This window comes from Onychomys torridus, chromosome 2 (assembly GCF_903995425.1).
Source record: "Onychomys torridus chromosome 2, mOncTor1.1, whole genome shotgun sequence".
In the NCBI taxonomy this organism is placed as follows: Eukaryota; Metazoa; Chordata; class Mammalia; order Rodentia; family Cricetidae; genus Onychomys; species Onychomys torridus.
The window spans coordinates 146,670,349-146,685,824 of NC_050444.1; the positions used below are offsets into that span (position 1 = coordinate 146,670,349).

General features: G+C 48.3%; 1 protein-coding gene across 2 annotated transcripts in view; it reads left to right on the plus strand.

Annotated features, from left to right (window-relative positions):
• Wasf2 (WASP family member 2) overlaps nucleotides 1-14,002 on the plus strand; it is a 64,408-nt gene extending 50,406 nt beyond the window's left edge. For both annotated transcript variants that reach the window (XM_036180055.1, XM_036180056.1), the window contains exons 3-9: nucleotides 2,568-2,702; nucleotides 3,211-3,364; nucleotides 6,034-6,151; nucleotides 7,161-7,291; nucleotides 9,307-9,462; nucleotides 11,293-11,795; nucleotides 12,651-14,002. In XM_036180055.1, the coding sequence (XP_036035948.1) occupies nucleotides 2,568-2,702; nucleotides 3,211-3,364; nucleotides 6,034-6,151; nucleotides 7,161-7,291; nucleotides 9,307-9,462; nucleotides 11,293-11,795; nucleotides 12,651-12,808 (1,355 nt within the window). In that variant the 3' untranslated portion in view covers nucleotides 12,809-14,002. The remainder of the gene's footprint in view (nucleotides 1-2,567; nucleotides 2,703-3,210; nucleotides 3,365-6,033; nucleotides 6,152-7,160; nucleotides 7,292-9,306; nucleotides 9,463-11,292; nucleotides 11,796-12,650) is intronic.
• The last annotated feature ends 1,474 nt before the right edge of the window (nucleotides 14,003-15,476 follow it).

Here is a 15,476-nt window from a genome sequence, read left to right on the forward strand (position 1 = left end):
TTTAAAAAATAAATAAAATAAATAAACAAATATTACAAACAAGTCACTGGCATAACAGGAATAGCTGAGGTATAGGCCGGGTAGAGTGGTGTGCACCGTAATCTCAGCACTGAGGAAGAAAAGGGTGAGATCTTGGCAAGTTTGAGGCTAGCCTGGTCTACTAAGTGAATTTGAAACCAGCCAGGGGAACGCAGTGAGACATTATCTAAAAATAAAATTCTGAGACATAACAACCCAGGTCTTCTGATTTGAGGCCCGCTACTCTTTCCATTTCCCATAGTGTGATTCTGAGTGTGCCCAGGACCTGGCCTGGTTTTACAGTGGGGGGAAAAGAGCCTGGGGGCTGGGCGCACACCTTTACTCTCAGCACTCAGGTGGCAGAAGCAGGCCCAGCCTGGTCTATAGTGAGTTCTAAGACAGCCAGGACTAGACAGAGAAACCCAGTGTATGGGGGGAGTGGGGGAACAAAACAGAAAAACCAGGAGGAAGAGGAGGGGCGGGAAGAAAGGTGGGAATATAGCTTTACGCCTGCCACTTGGAAGGCAAAGGCGGGCGGATCGCTTGAGTGGAAAAGCACCTTGCAGGCTCTGAAGGGAAACAACCTTGTGTTGTCCATGGTTACTACACTACATAAGAAATTACTTAGTAGAATTTCAAACCCAGACAGTGTGTCTCTAAGGGGCCGAACTCACCCACACCCCACACAGAGATGCAGAACTTCTGCTAAGGATGAAAAGGCCACTTTACACTCCCTAACTCAGGCTGTCTGCTCTACACAGCAAGTTCTGGGCCAGCCAGGGCTACATAGTGACACCCTGTCTCAAAAAGAGAAAGAAAAAGTTACTAATTTTGTATTTTGAGGTCCTTTCTGAGACACCCCCCCCCCCCAGACAGGGTTTCTCTGTGTAGTTTAGGTGCCTTTCCTGGAACTCACTCTGTAGACCAGGCTGGCCTTGAACTCACAGAGATCCTCCTGCCTCTGCCTCCTGAGTACTGGGATTAAAGGTGAGCGCTACCACCACCCGGCTCCTTTTTGAGATTTTTTTTACCTGATACCACACTGTCACCATCTTCTCTACTAAGGAACAGAAAATCTGGGTCCTTTCTTAGAGACAGAAAGACAGGTTGGCTTGTGTTTTTTCTTTTCTGCCAAAGCAGTTGAATGTTTGCTTTTGTTTTGTTTTGAGACAGCGTCTCACTGTGTAGCCTCGGCAGGCCTTGAACTAACAGCAATCCTCCTTAGCCTCTCAAGTGCTCAGGTTACAGGGACAAGCCAGCATCGTTGGGTATTTTTAAGGTTGGTTTATTTTCCATGTATAATGTATTTCTTGGATTTTCCCCCCATACAGTTTTTCATTACTTGGTGGAGCAGGAACCTGCCTTACCGATAACAGAGACGGTCCAGGACCCTCTACACACAGAGCAGCAGCAGCTTGTTGGCCGTCTTCAGTCCTGGGAGCTCAGGCGTTCCCCTTGGTTGTTGCTGCATGGGACCTTGCAGTATGCAGTTAGAAACCCCTTATGGACTTAAATTCACCACTAGTTCACAATGCCCTTGTTCTCTGGTTCTACTGGAAAGGTTAGCTGTAGTTCACCCTGAGGGCGTGGCTTGGCCTTTCAGACTGGGTTAGCCTAATTCCCCCTAGAAGCTTTAAAAAAAAAATGAGAACTTACTTTAAATAGGTCTTAAAATGTCTTTAGGTTGGGCGGTCACTTATGTCCGCCTCTGCTTTGTGAGTGACATTGAGATGATAATTTACCCATTCCTACCTCTTTCCTCTGTTCCTACTGAGAAAGACCTTGTGGCTCTGAATAACAATATGGAGGTAGTGCCAAATGGCTGTTTCTTTGGTTGCAAATTCTCCTTGCATCCAGGGTTGAAAGTCCAGAACTCTTTTCTTGTTTTAAAAAGGGAGACATTGTGGGAAAAGACCAGTGGTGTGTTGTTTTTCAGGGAGGCTTGAACATTTCAGCTTTCCACCAGTTCCCTGGGGTGTAGATTTGAAGGATTGTAACCTAGAGCAAAGACTTTGACAGTTGTGGGTCAGAGGACGGGAGGTGACCTTTGCATACTTAGAAGTGGCTCTGCTTCTCTGTGTGGGTGTGGACAAGGTCACGCTCCTTAGAGACACCCTCTTCTTGGTTTTCAGTGGACTTTTGAAATTCTACTGTGGAAGTAATTTCTTGTCTAGTGTATTAATCATGGATACCTGGTAGCTCCCCTTAACTCAGTCTGCTTTCCAGCCGTTTTACAAGGTGCTTTACAGGATAGGAGGGGCTAAGAGCCATGGACAAATGTTTGCATACACTGTCTGCTCTTCCAGGACTAATTTGTTGACATTGCACCTTTTGATTTTGTTCATCCTGCTTTGAATTTTGTGTTTGTTCAGAATTTGCCAAGAAGGTTCTATTGGTTATGGACACACAGACTACCCAGGCTATGGCGAATATCTCTTTCTCCAAGGACAAGCATGCGCATGTGTGTTTGGTGGATGATACATACATTCTTTAGTTTATGTTTCTGTCATTCCTATGCACTAGTGACTTGGTCTCTTTGCTCTTTCTAGGTAAATATGCAGAAGACATTTTTGGAGAGATTTGTACTCAGGCAAGTGCCTTTGCCTCCCGGGTAAACTCCCTTGCTGAGCGGGTTGACCGAGTACAAGTTAAAGTTACTCAGCTGGATCCCAAGGAAGAAGAAGGTAAGGAGGCTGAGCCAGAGCTGCAGGCTCTGCTGAGCAGTGTCTGAGAATTCTGCCCCTGGTTTGTTAAAAAGCAAGGGGCGAAATCAGAGAGACTGGTGCAGTTCTGCTTTGAAGCATCATGAGCCTGGATGGGGTAAAAGAAACCTTTTTAGCACACACCCCCACACTCCCTTTTGCCATTCCCCAATTCCCTTGTTCTCAGATCTCCTTTCTCTCAGTACTATTTTATTACCATAAAAGTACTTGGAAGGTTCGTTTCACCTAAAGCGAGGCCTGTGAGATCTGGCCACATAGTAAACCTTTGTGTTGCTTCTTTCTGTTCGTCATGAAATGGCTGGGCTGCTGACAGCCTGTGGGGCTTCCCCAGAGCAGGAGAGAAAAAACCTGGCTGCAGATGCCGGCCAAAGCCAAGAAACAAGCAGCTGAGGCCTCTCTGACCAGTGTGACTCAGTGTTTGCTCGACTAGCCTGTCGTCCATTTCCTGACATCTTCCACCTTCTCTCAGTGTCACTACAGGGAATCAACACTCGAAAAGCCTTCAGAAGCTCCACTATCCAAGACCAGAAGCTTTTTGACAGAAATTCTCTTCCAGTGCCCGTCTTAGAAACCTACAACAGCTGTGATGCTCCCCCACCTCTCAACAACCTAAGTCCTTACAGGTAACAGCTCTCCCTTGTTTAGGGGCATGTGTGTGATTAAAAACACTACATTGTCTAAAATATCTAAAGAAATGTTTATATCAGAGACTCTTATCGAGCTTACTGTCTACCCCAGAGGTGCTTGTGGCCACAAAGACAGAGTTCACTGTTTGGTCTCTTGAAAGGCATGCAGAGTCTACTATAGATTGAAAGTTCACTGTAACATTGCATGCTGCAGAGTTTAATTTGGTAAAAGCAAGTCCATCTGGATTCCATCCAAGGAATTTAGTTATTACAGAGGCAAAAGGACTTGTTAGCAGGCACTCCTGCACTATGAGTTCCCAAGGGCTGCATTTCTAGCAGGGCCTCCACTTACTGGGAAAACTGTAGATTCCCAGATGTTTGGGCAAGCTAGTGGGACTGGCCTCAGACTGGCTGCTTTCGGCTCAGAGGGGGCCTTCCAAAGCATAGGGAGTAATTGGCATCCTTCCCTGTGTCCCTCACTTCATTTTGGACACCCTTTGGATATTTTCTTTTGCAAGGACCTACCTTGCTATAGGTAGACATGGAAAAGGAAGATTCCCCTCTGGTGATTTGATAATGTTGTCATCATGCACAGACCAACTAAGCAGGGAGTGGAAAGTGAATATTTATTTTGCTTGTATCCATAAATAACTTTGGAATAGGTAAAAAGTAATTACAAGTAACTGGAGGTGGATGCTGTCTATCAGACATGGGCATACTGCAAAGTGTGTGTGTGTGTGTGTGTGTGTGTGTGTGTGTGTCTGTCTGTCTGTCTGTCTGTCTCCCTGGTGAAATCAAGGACATGGGCCTGTTCAGAGAACCTCAGATAGGTACTTGGGAGCTTCTCACACAGACAGAAAGGAGGCTCAGGGTGTCTTGCCCTTTGTTACTAGTATACGAAGTAGTCATGGTTGCTCTGTGGCTGTCAGTTTGTATAGAGTTGTGTGGCAGAAAGGGTTGACATACTGAAAGGGGTATGATACAGCATTCGTATGACGGGATAGGTGAAACAAATAATATTGAGATATTTTACCTTTCTGCAAACAATATTTTATTTTTTAGATACAAAATACAAGAAGAATTAGTATTTCCTCTCAGTTATCTAACCTTGGCCTAACAGAAAGAAGCAGTGTTGTCTCTAACTCAGAGCAAGATTTAGTTAATATAGAAATTATTAGTGTCAGAGCCTGGAGAGATAGTTCAACAATTAAGGTCTTCAGAAGACCCAAGTTCAGTTCCCAGCACTGACATCAGGTAGCTCACAACTGCCTGTAACTGTAGCTTCAGGAGATCTGACACCCCCTTCTGGACTTTGTGGGCACCCACAGACATGTGTATACATACATACACAGAGACACAGTACACATAAATTAAAAATAAAATAAATCTGAGACTTTTTAAAAAGGAAGTATTAGTGTTTGATTTAGAAGTGTATTCTGGGTGTTTTGAAAGACAAGTGGAATTGCCTTTCAGAAGTTTTAATTTGTTTGCTTTTATTTATTTGTTTGTTGTTTTGTTTTGTTTTTCGAGACAGGGTTTCTCTGTGTCCTGGAACTCACTCTGTAGCCCAGGCTGGCCTCTAACTCACAGAGATCTGCCTGCCTCTGCCTCCCAGGTGTGGGCCACCACCGCCCAGCTTGTTTGCTTTTATTATTTTGTTCGTTCGTTTGTTTGTTTGTTTTTTGAGACAGCATCTCACTAGTAGTCTGTCCTCTCTCTGTGTAGTCCTGGCTGCCCTGGAACTTGTTTATATATACCAGGCTGGCCTCAGACTCAACCTTTTATGTTTTTTTGCATGTGTGTTTCTCCTTGTGACAGGTTCTCTCTACATGCCCTAGGCATGAAATGATGCTTCTCTCCCTGCCTCCTGAGTGCTAGGATTATAGGCATGCACCACCAGTCTTGGCTTCCAATTTTGTTTTGTTGTTGTTGTTTTGGTTTTGTTTTATTTGTTTGTTTTGAGACAGAGGTTTTTTTTTTGTGTGTGTGTGTGTGTGTAGCCTTGGCTGTCTTGGAACTCACTCTGTAGACCAGGCTGGCCTCGAACTCAAGATACCCACCTGCCTCTGCCTCCCAACAGACCTTGGTGGTTTTCCAACAGTTGGCTGTTGTGTTCAGTAGTTCCTCTTGGATTGGCACTGGACACTGAGCTGCTCTAGAAGGGAGCAGGAAGTAGCAGTGTGCTCAGTTCCTTGTCTGTGTGTAGAAGAGCAATTGTACACACAGACACATGAGTGCCCAGGTTTTGGATGGTGCAAAGGCCTCAATGCTTCCTACAGAGTCCTGGGGAATGGGTAGGGAAGGGAAACCAGTAGTGGAAATCTCCTTAGAGGTGCACAGTATCCATATATCTTTAGGGAACTGTCTGTGACCCTGCAAAATGATTAGAAATAATCAGACTTTCTGCTGCCCTGGCCTGTTCTTACCTTACCCTGACCATGCAGATTCCTGTATGGGAATTGAAGGTATGGCAGAGGTCTGTGAGGAGCAGAGGGGCACTGTCCAGAGCCATTGAGAACCCATGTGGGAGAGGAAATAGGCAATCGATGTGAATGGCTTCCCGATTCTTCGGTGTAAAAACTGCTAACTGGTTGGTGTTTGGAATGTTGGATGTGGTTGGGAGCTCCTGTGTCTACTGACAGCTTCTTGTCTTCACTCCTGTCCAGGGATGATGGGAAAGAGGCCCTCAAATTCTACACCAACCCTTCATACTTCTTTGATCTCTGGAAGGAGAAGATGCTGCAGGACACCAAGGATATCATGAAAGAGAAGAGAAAGCACAGGGTGAGGGGAAGGGGCCTCTGTTCTACACATCAGTAGGCACCACGATTGTGAAGGGGGATAAAAAGGAAGCCAGTCTTATGTGAAGTAATTCCAAGTGACTGCTTACTTGGATGCAAGGTAAAACTCTTAAAAAAAAAAAAAAAAAGGAATGTGTCCACATCAAACACCACCACGATGAGAAAGTATAAATCACACCAAATATGTGCTTGTTCCCCTGGCACTGTTAACAATTGAGTGTATTTGGGGTGAGTTTTAGAAATTGACTTTTATATTCACCATTTATTTTTCTTTTGCACCTGACTCTGCTGGACACTCTGCTAGCCTGGTCCCATCCCTGCCGGTTTTGCAGCTCATTTCTCAGAGACAAGCACCAGGTTCTGCAGTATTTGGTTTACAACAGAAGGTTAACCCCTTCACTACTGTGTGGGTGGGGCTGGGGGCTGCCTGGTTTGTAGAGATGCTTCTCTCTCTTTAGGCTCCTGGTACAGTGTGACCTGCCTGCTTTGACCTTGCAATCCCATTAGCATGGCTGTCAGCAGGCCCAAGCGAGTGCCAGAGGCTAGTGCAGCTTCATGAGCTGGAAGAGCCTTCACTGGGTTTTATTTTGTTTTGTTTTTTGACTGTTTCCTCCTATCTGCTCCTGAGATCTCCTGAGCTGTCAGTCCTCATCCCTTGACTGATCTTTGTAGCACAACAAATAACAAATAAGTGTTTACTGACTTCCTAACAATTAGAGTGTTAAAGATGTGAGACAGTTACTCAGAGGTAGCAGTGGGTTTTCTGCTAGAGGTGCTTGTGTGTGAGCCTGAGCAAATGTTTTGCCTGGGAGGTGGTTTGAATTGGATGGCCTCTAGGTCACTGCAAACCTGGTAATTCTGTAAATTCTGCTGTTATCATGTGTTGTCTAGGCAAATCATCTCATGAGTGTGTGTCCACGAAGAAGGGTAGAATTTTAATGAAGCACTTTGGAAAATGTTTTACGAAGGCTTTCTGTTCCTTTTCATTATAGAAAGAAAAGAAAGATAATCCGAATAGAGGGAATGTAAACCCACGTAAAATCAAGACCCGTAAGGAGGAGTGGGAGAAGATGAAGATGGGGCAAGAATTTGTAGAGTCCAAAGAAAAGCTGGGGCCTTCTGGGTAGGTGATGTTTCACAGCAATCTTTTGAAGGGGTTGGGGACCTCAGGACAATAGGCTGTGGCATGATGCCTTTCACACCCTTTGAAATCTAGCTGTAGGCTTTAAGCCAATACAACTGTATGTCGACTACTTTTAAGTTTATCCATCTGGTGATGAAAATTTCTCAATAAGTCAAGAGACTCGGCAGTTCACATGAGGTGACTAGAGTGGTCTGAAAGGGAAGAGCCATGGCTTCTAACGCTGCTACGGTCTCAGGAAAGATTGAAAGAGCAAGGAAGATGGTCTTGGGAGCCCTGTGCTTCCAGAGCACACAAGAAGGTTGTACTGAAGAGCTGAGCATGGGAGGGGTGGGAAGTGGGGAGGCAATCTGTGCACATTACCAAAACAAATTTTCAGCCATTCTTTGTCAGACTTGGGAGAGAGGCTAGCCAAAGGGACTGAATGCAGGCCTCAGAGTCAGTGTGGGAAAGGTTGCTGGGCCACTGTGGAGGCTATATATCTCTGTGGGAAGTGGGAGATGTCATCCTGACCCATTTCCCAATACCAAATCACACTAGAGGTTTAAAGGGGGAGAATGGATTTAAAGGTTGGTTTGATGCTTATCCTGATGTCTGACCCCTGTGACATTCAAAGCCAAGTCACCATGACTGCTTGGCGTGAGTGTCACCCTGGCTTTGCCTCTAAAGTCATTGCATTCTGGCTGTCAAAGAACCGCACCGGCCCATACTGAGTGTTGAGGAGCGATAAAAGGAAAGAGCTGAGTTGTTCTTGCTTTTAGGAATAACTCTACCATGAAAATCTTGACTTTTAAGAATCTTGACACTGGTGACACTTGTTCTTCCTGGATTCAGAGGTTTGTTTTATAAGCATGATGAGGACAGTGAGGGAAAAAATGACCTTTCTACAGAGAAACCAGTACTATGCTTTCACTGATCTCACTACCCAGTAAGGGCCAATTTCATTCCACGGCCCATCCCATTCTGATATAGACACTGCATAGGATTAGTGACTCTGAGGCCAACTGTCAGGAATATATGTCTCCCGACTGGTCTGTGAAGCTGGTTCCAGGCTATACAAAGAGACTCTGTCTCAAGAAAAAACAATTGTATGTCTCATATGGAGGCTTGGGTAGTGATGATGAGGAGCGCCCCTGTTTCCAGGAGGTTAGAATGGGCTGTGTGGCTGGTCTGTTAGAGCACCCTTGTGGGCGAGGCTGTCAGACATGTGTCCAGGTTTGGGGGTTTCACAGTAGAGCATCATCTGATAACTCTGTTCCTGGGACCCATGTGATGAGCTCTGAAGAAAGAACCGGCAGTGGTGGAGGGAGAGGAAGGGAAGGCGGAGCAGGCCAGCTCTGCTAGCTGGTGCCCATTGTACTTAGGAAATGGTAGGCTTCCTGCATGGTGTGCTTACGCTTGGATGAGGTTTTGGTGTTCATCCAGAGCCCCGTGCTTGGAGGAGTGGGTTTCCATGCAGGTAGCTCTAGCACCTGCCTTAAGCAGCCACTCATCGTGTGACAGAGGACATGGTAGAGAGACCTGCATTCATCTTTGGCTTGATTTTGCAATCAAATGCATCCTTAGCCTTTGAACACTCCAGGGACTTGGCTTTGTTCTTTGCCTCGAGGTTTTGGGATTCGGGTTTAGCTGCACCTAATATTTGGGAGAGCATTTAAAAGAACTGCTGGGTTTCACACACACACACACACACACACACACACACACACACACACACACAGACAAGGACAAAGTCTCACACTGTGTGACCCTGACTGACATAGAACTTGGTATGTATACCACGCTGGCCTCATCACCTATCTTTGCCTCCCCAGTGCTAGAACTAAAGGCACATGCTACCACACCTAGCCAAAAGTATAATTTTGGTGTAACAGGAAATACATGGGGAATCTCCTTATTTTGTTCCTTTCCAATAACTTTTGTGTCAAATGCATTCATGTGGTATCTTTTAGCTCTGTGTGTTTAAACATACTGTGGTGCTTTGGGTGTCTTATCAGATACTCGTCGGCCTTGGTGTACCAGAACGGCAGCATTGGCTCTGTTGAGAACGTGGATGCAGGCAGCTACCCACCCCCACCACCGTCAGACTCTGCCTCCTCACCATCTCCTTCCTTCTCGGAAGACAACCTGCCTCCCCCACCAGCAGAATTCAGGTAAATGACAGACCCTCTGCATCCATCCGGGATAATAAAACAGTCAAGAACAAAGTAAGAGTTCAAGGTCTAGTTCAGGACACTAAAATGACTTCAGGCAAGAGTGTGTAGAGAATGGGAATCCCATTTATCAGGTATTGGCAGTGTTGTTGGAGTGATCTGTTGGGCACACAGAGGTCATGAACTGTCCTACCTTTGATGAACCAGCAGGGTGGGGACCTAGTAGCAGCAGGACTTCTCTGCCCCCCAGAAAGCAGGAGCTGAGTGTGGTAACAGCACAGGTAATCCCAGCAAAGTTGAAGGCTGGCCTGGACTCCATGTGAGTTCTAGGCCAGCAGGGGAGGGCAACAACCCAGACTGGGTGACTTCCAATCTGTCCCTTTGGATACCTATCTGTTGGTGTCTTTGGCCGAGTGTACAAAGGATTGCCCATGATTGCTAGAAGGGTCTGAGGGTGGTCTCTCAGATACTTTTCCTCTCTATGCCTGAGATGTGGGCCTTCGAAGGCACTCTCCTCTCCCTGGATACCACTTACTTGGTGGCTGGGGATGTTGAAGGACTTAGGTGGAGAGCTAAAACATGCTTCCTCCTCCTCTCTCCTCATTCAATCACTAAACCCAAACCTCCCTCCAAAATCACAGTTTTATTTATTTATTTTTCTTAGTTTTTCGAGACAGGGTTTCTCTGTGTAGCTTTGGCTATTCTGGAACTCCCTCTGTTGACCTCAAACTGGCCTCAAACTCAGAGACACCCTCCAGCCTCTGCCTCCCGAGAGCTGGGATTAAAGGCTTGAGCCAGCATTCCTGGTAGGATGCTTTCCTAAGCAGTAGCTCTTAGTGCAGGGCAGATGCAAAGGTACAAGCACAAAACACATGGTCTGAGACTTTGAAGCTGGAGCCCCTGGGAGATCTGCTCCCTGAGGTGAGCCTTCACCCTCTTTCAAATCAAGTCAAGAGTTAGCTGGGAGCTGAGCATGCCTTTAATCCCAGCATTCAGGAGGCAGAGGCAGGCCAATTTCTGTGAGTTTGAGGCCAGCCTGATCTACAGAGCAAGTTTTAGTCCAACCAGAGATATATAGTGAGGCCCTGTCTCAAATAAACAAAGCCCATAATTTTAGCATGTGGGAGGCCAAGATGGGATTGTCATGTGTTCTAGGCCAGCCTGGACTACATAGGCTATCTCCATTGGGCCAACTCCAAATAGATTTTTGCCCCCATCAAGTCCAATGAGTATTCAGAGCCTAAGAAACAGAAGCCAGTGGATGGATAGAGCTTGAATTGTTTGTTTTTTGGTTTGGTTTGGTTTGGTTTTTTGTTTTTCTAGACAAGGTTTCTCTGTGTAGCCCTGGTTATACTGGAACTCACTCTGCAGACCAGGCTGGCCTCTGCCTAAAAGTGCTGGATTAAAGATGTGCACACCCACCGCCCAGCTTTTAATTTTTGTTCTAGCTCTTTCCTGTATGTATTTAGGTCTAGCTCTAGGCTTAAACTAATAGCCACCATTGGGCCACTCTCTCCAAGAGGGTTCAGGAAGGAGCCATCTCCTGGAAAGCTAAGGTTAAAGAGACCTAAGAGATGTCTCTGCAGCCTGCCTGCCAGAGCGTTCCTCTGATCGTTCCCTTCAGTTTCTGGCTGTATTCCTCTCATGCTGGAAAGTTCTTCCCCACAGTGCTACTCATTTCCTTGGTGATCTGTTCTGACCATTTCCGTCTGTCTGAGTCAAAGTGAGATGGGAGTCAACTATGAAGGGCCTGAACTTGTAGATAAGCCTGCCTCTGGGCAGGTTGGCATCGAAAGACCTATGCTGAGTCTTGTCTCCTTGGCCTTTTAGCTACCCTGCAGACAACCAAAGAGGATCTGTCTTGGTTGGACCCAAAAGAACCAGCGTGGTCAGTCCGAGCCATCCACCCCCAGCTCCTCCTCTGGGCTCTCCACCAGGCCCCAAACCTGGCTTTGCTCCACCACCTGCCCCTCCACCTCCACCTCCAATGGGGGTGCCACCTCCGCTGCCACCTATAGGATTCGGGTCTCCTGGGACCCCTCCACCACCATCACCTCCATCTTTTCCACCTCACCCTGATTTTGCTGCCCCTCCCCCACCTCCCCCACCACCAGCAACTGACTACCCAATGCCACCACCTCCCTTGTCCCAACCATCTGGAGGTGCCCCTCCCCCTCCCCCACCTCCTCCACCCCCAGGGCCCCCACCACTCCCCTTCAGTGATGTCCAGCCTGCTGCACCACCAACGCCTCTTTCTGATGCCACCAAGCCCAAGTCCTCGTTGCCTGCTGTGAGTGATGCACGGAGTGACCTGCTTTCTGCCATCCGTCAAGGTAAATCCCAGTGGTGGGTCTGAGGGTGGGCACCCTTTCTGAAGCTGGGGTGGGGGTACGGGATCTTCACCCTTTCTAGGGAACAGCTTTCCTGGACAGCTGAGATCTTAGGACCCTGGGGGTGGAGTGGGGCTTCCCTAAGGATGCTGAGATTGAGTTCTTTCTACATTTGTTGAACATGAATTATTTTTAAGCTGGGATCCTGGAATTCCTTAAAATGAGCATGTTGTATGTTGTGTTACATACATACCATACTTTTCCTTGGGGAAAGATCCCCAGAAGAAAATGAATCACTGCCCCAGTGGCAACTTTTCTGCCAGACTCAGTTGCAACTGTCTACTCTGTTCTGCTCTGCTGTTTATGTGTTCTCTCTCTGCTCCCTCATTGCCACTTCCCTCTCCTCCTCCTCCTCCTCCTCCTCCTCCTCCTCCTCCTCCTCCTCCTCCTCCTTCTCTCTCTCTCTCTCTCTCTCTCTCTCTCTCTCTCTCTCTCTCTCTCTCTCTCGCTCTCGTTGGTTCCAAGGGTCTGTCGTGGTTGTCCTGTGGCTGACCCTACTGTAGCAGGGACTGGGAGCAGTCTGAGCACTTGCCTGATGGGATATGGTGGTAGTCTACCTTCAGAAGCCTGGAGAGAAAAGGACCATGTCCACAGCCAGGAAGAACATGGGCTTCCTTCCAGAGATGCCCACATCCCAGGGCTGTCTGTTGGTTCTGTAAGACCTGTCTTCATTTTTTCTTGCTCCTGCAAGAATCCGTTCTATCCTTTGCAATCTTGATCATCAGCCATTATTCATACTCACTCTTGAGGATTCTAGGCTAGGGCTGTGCTTCTTAACTCTGCTCACTCTCCCAACAGGCTTCCAGCTTCGAAGGGTCGAAGAGCAACGGGAACAGGAGAAGCGTGATGTAGTGGGCAATGATGTGGCCACCATCCTGTCACGTCGAATCGCTGTTGAGTATAGCGACTCGGAAGACGATTCCTCTGAATTTGATGAAGACGACTGGTCGGATTAACTTGCTGCCTGCTGCCCACATTCCTTTTTCTGTCTTTCCTACCTGCCTTCTTTGATTCCAACTGTAACAGTCTCATGGGGGAAGAAGGGAGGACAAAGCATTGCAAGGGCCAAAGCTTCCCTGGAACAACCAAAGACCTAGCTGAGTGCTCCTCCAAATCGCCATGTACTTCTTCTCTCTTCCCTGGCCGTGAGCTCTTGAGGGTCCACAGTTGAGCTGATCCCTTCTCCTCAAGTGACTGTTCACTGTCGAAAGGAAGAAAAACCCACAGCAGTCCCTTTGGTTGGGTTTCAACTGGAGACAGTGCCTTCCCCTAAGAACCCTTTTAACCTGTGGTCTTCCTCAAGACCCTCACATCCTCTCCTGGTCTTAAAGCAATGGGTGTGGCCTGTGTGGACACAGCTGGTCCTTTTCTATACCCTCAGAGTATAGGGCAGGCCAGGTGCCCTGGCAACTAGACTGACAACCCCTCTACCCCACACTCAGCCCTCTGCAGCAGGTAGGGTGACTTCTCTTCATCCCTGCCTGGATACCTTTGTTCCAGAAGGCATCAGGCCCCTAAAGAATGTCTCACTCCTTTGCCTAGAAGTGATGCCTTTCTGAAGGCTGGGGCTGGTGCCTTCTTCCCACTCTCCCGCCTAGTGAGTGTGGCGGTCAGGTGTCCTTTGCATGCCCCTCCCTCACCCCATGTGCCTTTAGACTGCACAGCCCAGTTTTAACCTCTGATATTCATGACCAAACTAGTCCTGACACCCAGGGACCTGGGCCTCTGCCGACTGTCAGGAGCAAAACTTGAAGGCGTGGCGCTGCAGGCCTGGAAGAGAGTGAGGTGCCTTGAGTCCTAGCTTTTGGACGCTCAGGCCAAGATGAGGAGTGACATTCAAGGTCACACAGACAGTGTTGGGGCAAGAGCCCAGGCTTCCCGCTTCCAAGTCACCTGTGTTTTCTGGGACCAAATAATGAGCACCTGCCGGAGTCTGGGCAGAGCAGCCCTGCTCCATCCTCCTCCAGCCCTCCCGAATGCAGGGTCTCATTTGGAGGGTTTGCAGGCTGTGCCAGCCCCACAAGTACAACTTGGACACTCAAAGACCTCTCTTGTAACCGTTTATTCCCCCTTTCTATCTCCAGCCAGGCATGTGGCGTAGAGCTGTGCTGGGGAAGCAGAGTAGGGAGGAGGAGGAGGAGAAGGAGGAAGAGGAGGAGGAGGAGGAGGAGGAGGAGGAGGAGGAGGAGGAGGAGGTGGAGGAGGAGGGCGGCAGCCCTGGCAGGTGCAGGTTTCAGCTCACTGCAGCTCCCTCCCCTTTGCTTTCCCCAATTTCAGCAAAGGTTCTGCCAGCTCTAGAAACTCCAATCCCTCAGGCTGGCAGCCGCAGCAGGTACCTGCCTGGGGGAGCCTGGCAGCCATGAAGAAGGCTGAAAGGCAGGAGGACATGGGGCCTTCTTCCTGGCTCCCCACTCACTGCATGGTTGATGTTGGCTCCCCCTTTACCCTCCTTTCCCAGAACTAATACACCGGTGCTATTATTCAGGAAAAAACTGGTCAGCTTTGGCCAACAGCAAGGTTTCTCCTCTCTGCCCCAACTATATTGTGTGGCCTCTTGTGCTGAAATCCGCTTCTCTGGCTTCAGAGCCTGAAACAAAGAGAAACAGGATCTGTCTCTACCCAGCACAGCAAATGGTTGTAGTAATTGCCAAAGCCCTCATAAACCCCTCCGGCTTGAGGAGAGTGCAATCATCACGGGCACTGCGCCTGCACTTGCTCAGTACCTCCCTCCGCCTCCTTTCTTCACTGAGGTGGTGAGCACGCAGGTGCCAGCAGGCCCTCCTGCTGTGGCCACTCCAGAGTGCCCTGTCTGTCCCTGTCCCTCCCGTCCCTTGTCTGGCACAGGGCTTGGCACTCCATGCTGCACATGTTTCCCACCCTGTGCTTTAAAGCTGAAGGTGCTTTCATGAGAACCTTAAAATGGCTGTTGACCCCGACTGCAGCCCAGCAGGGGCTGGAGAGGCAGGGGAGGGCAGTGGTCCTTCCAAATAGAAGTCCTGGGGCCTGGCCAGGACGGGGTTTGTGCCTAATGGTTTTGACTAAATGGACTCTCTCCTCCTGCTCTCCGGGAAAAGGGAGCCAGAGGCACTCACTGTGGTTCTGTTCCGACCTTGAAGGGGCGGTTTTGGCCTGGCTTCTGGAATGGACAGAGTCCACCAGGAAAGACTGGGGGCGGGAGGAGATGGGGAGGGGCCCTGTCTGCGGAAGGTAGGATTAGATCATTAGCTCAGTGACCTCCTAGGGTTTCGATGTGCTGTGTTCTCATCCTACAGCTGGTTTGGTAATGATCTGCAAGTCCCGGAGAGCAGCAGCACAGCTCTCTCTGCCTGACGCTCTCATTAAAATCCATGCAGCCAGGCTCTGTGCTTTGTAGCAGCCGGCCTTGCGGAGCCTCCTCAGCTTGGGGGGCTGGGGACCCAGTCAGTGGAGAGGTCCTCTAGGCTCTACTTAGGCTTATGTGTACAAAAAAATTAAAACATGCTTCTTTAAGCCCAGAGCCCTTTAAAATAATAAAGGACCCAGTGCAGATAGGTGTGTTTATGGAATCCTGTAATTGTAGAATACAAAGTCTAGTGGTTATTTAAACTGGGCTGAGGCTGCTAAGAGTATAAAGCAGTGTCCCAT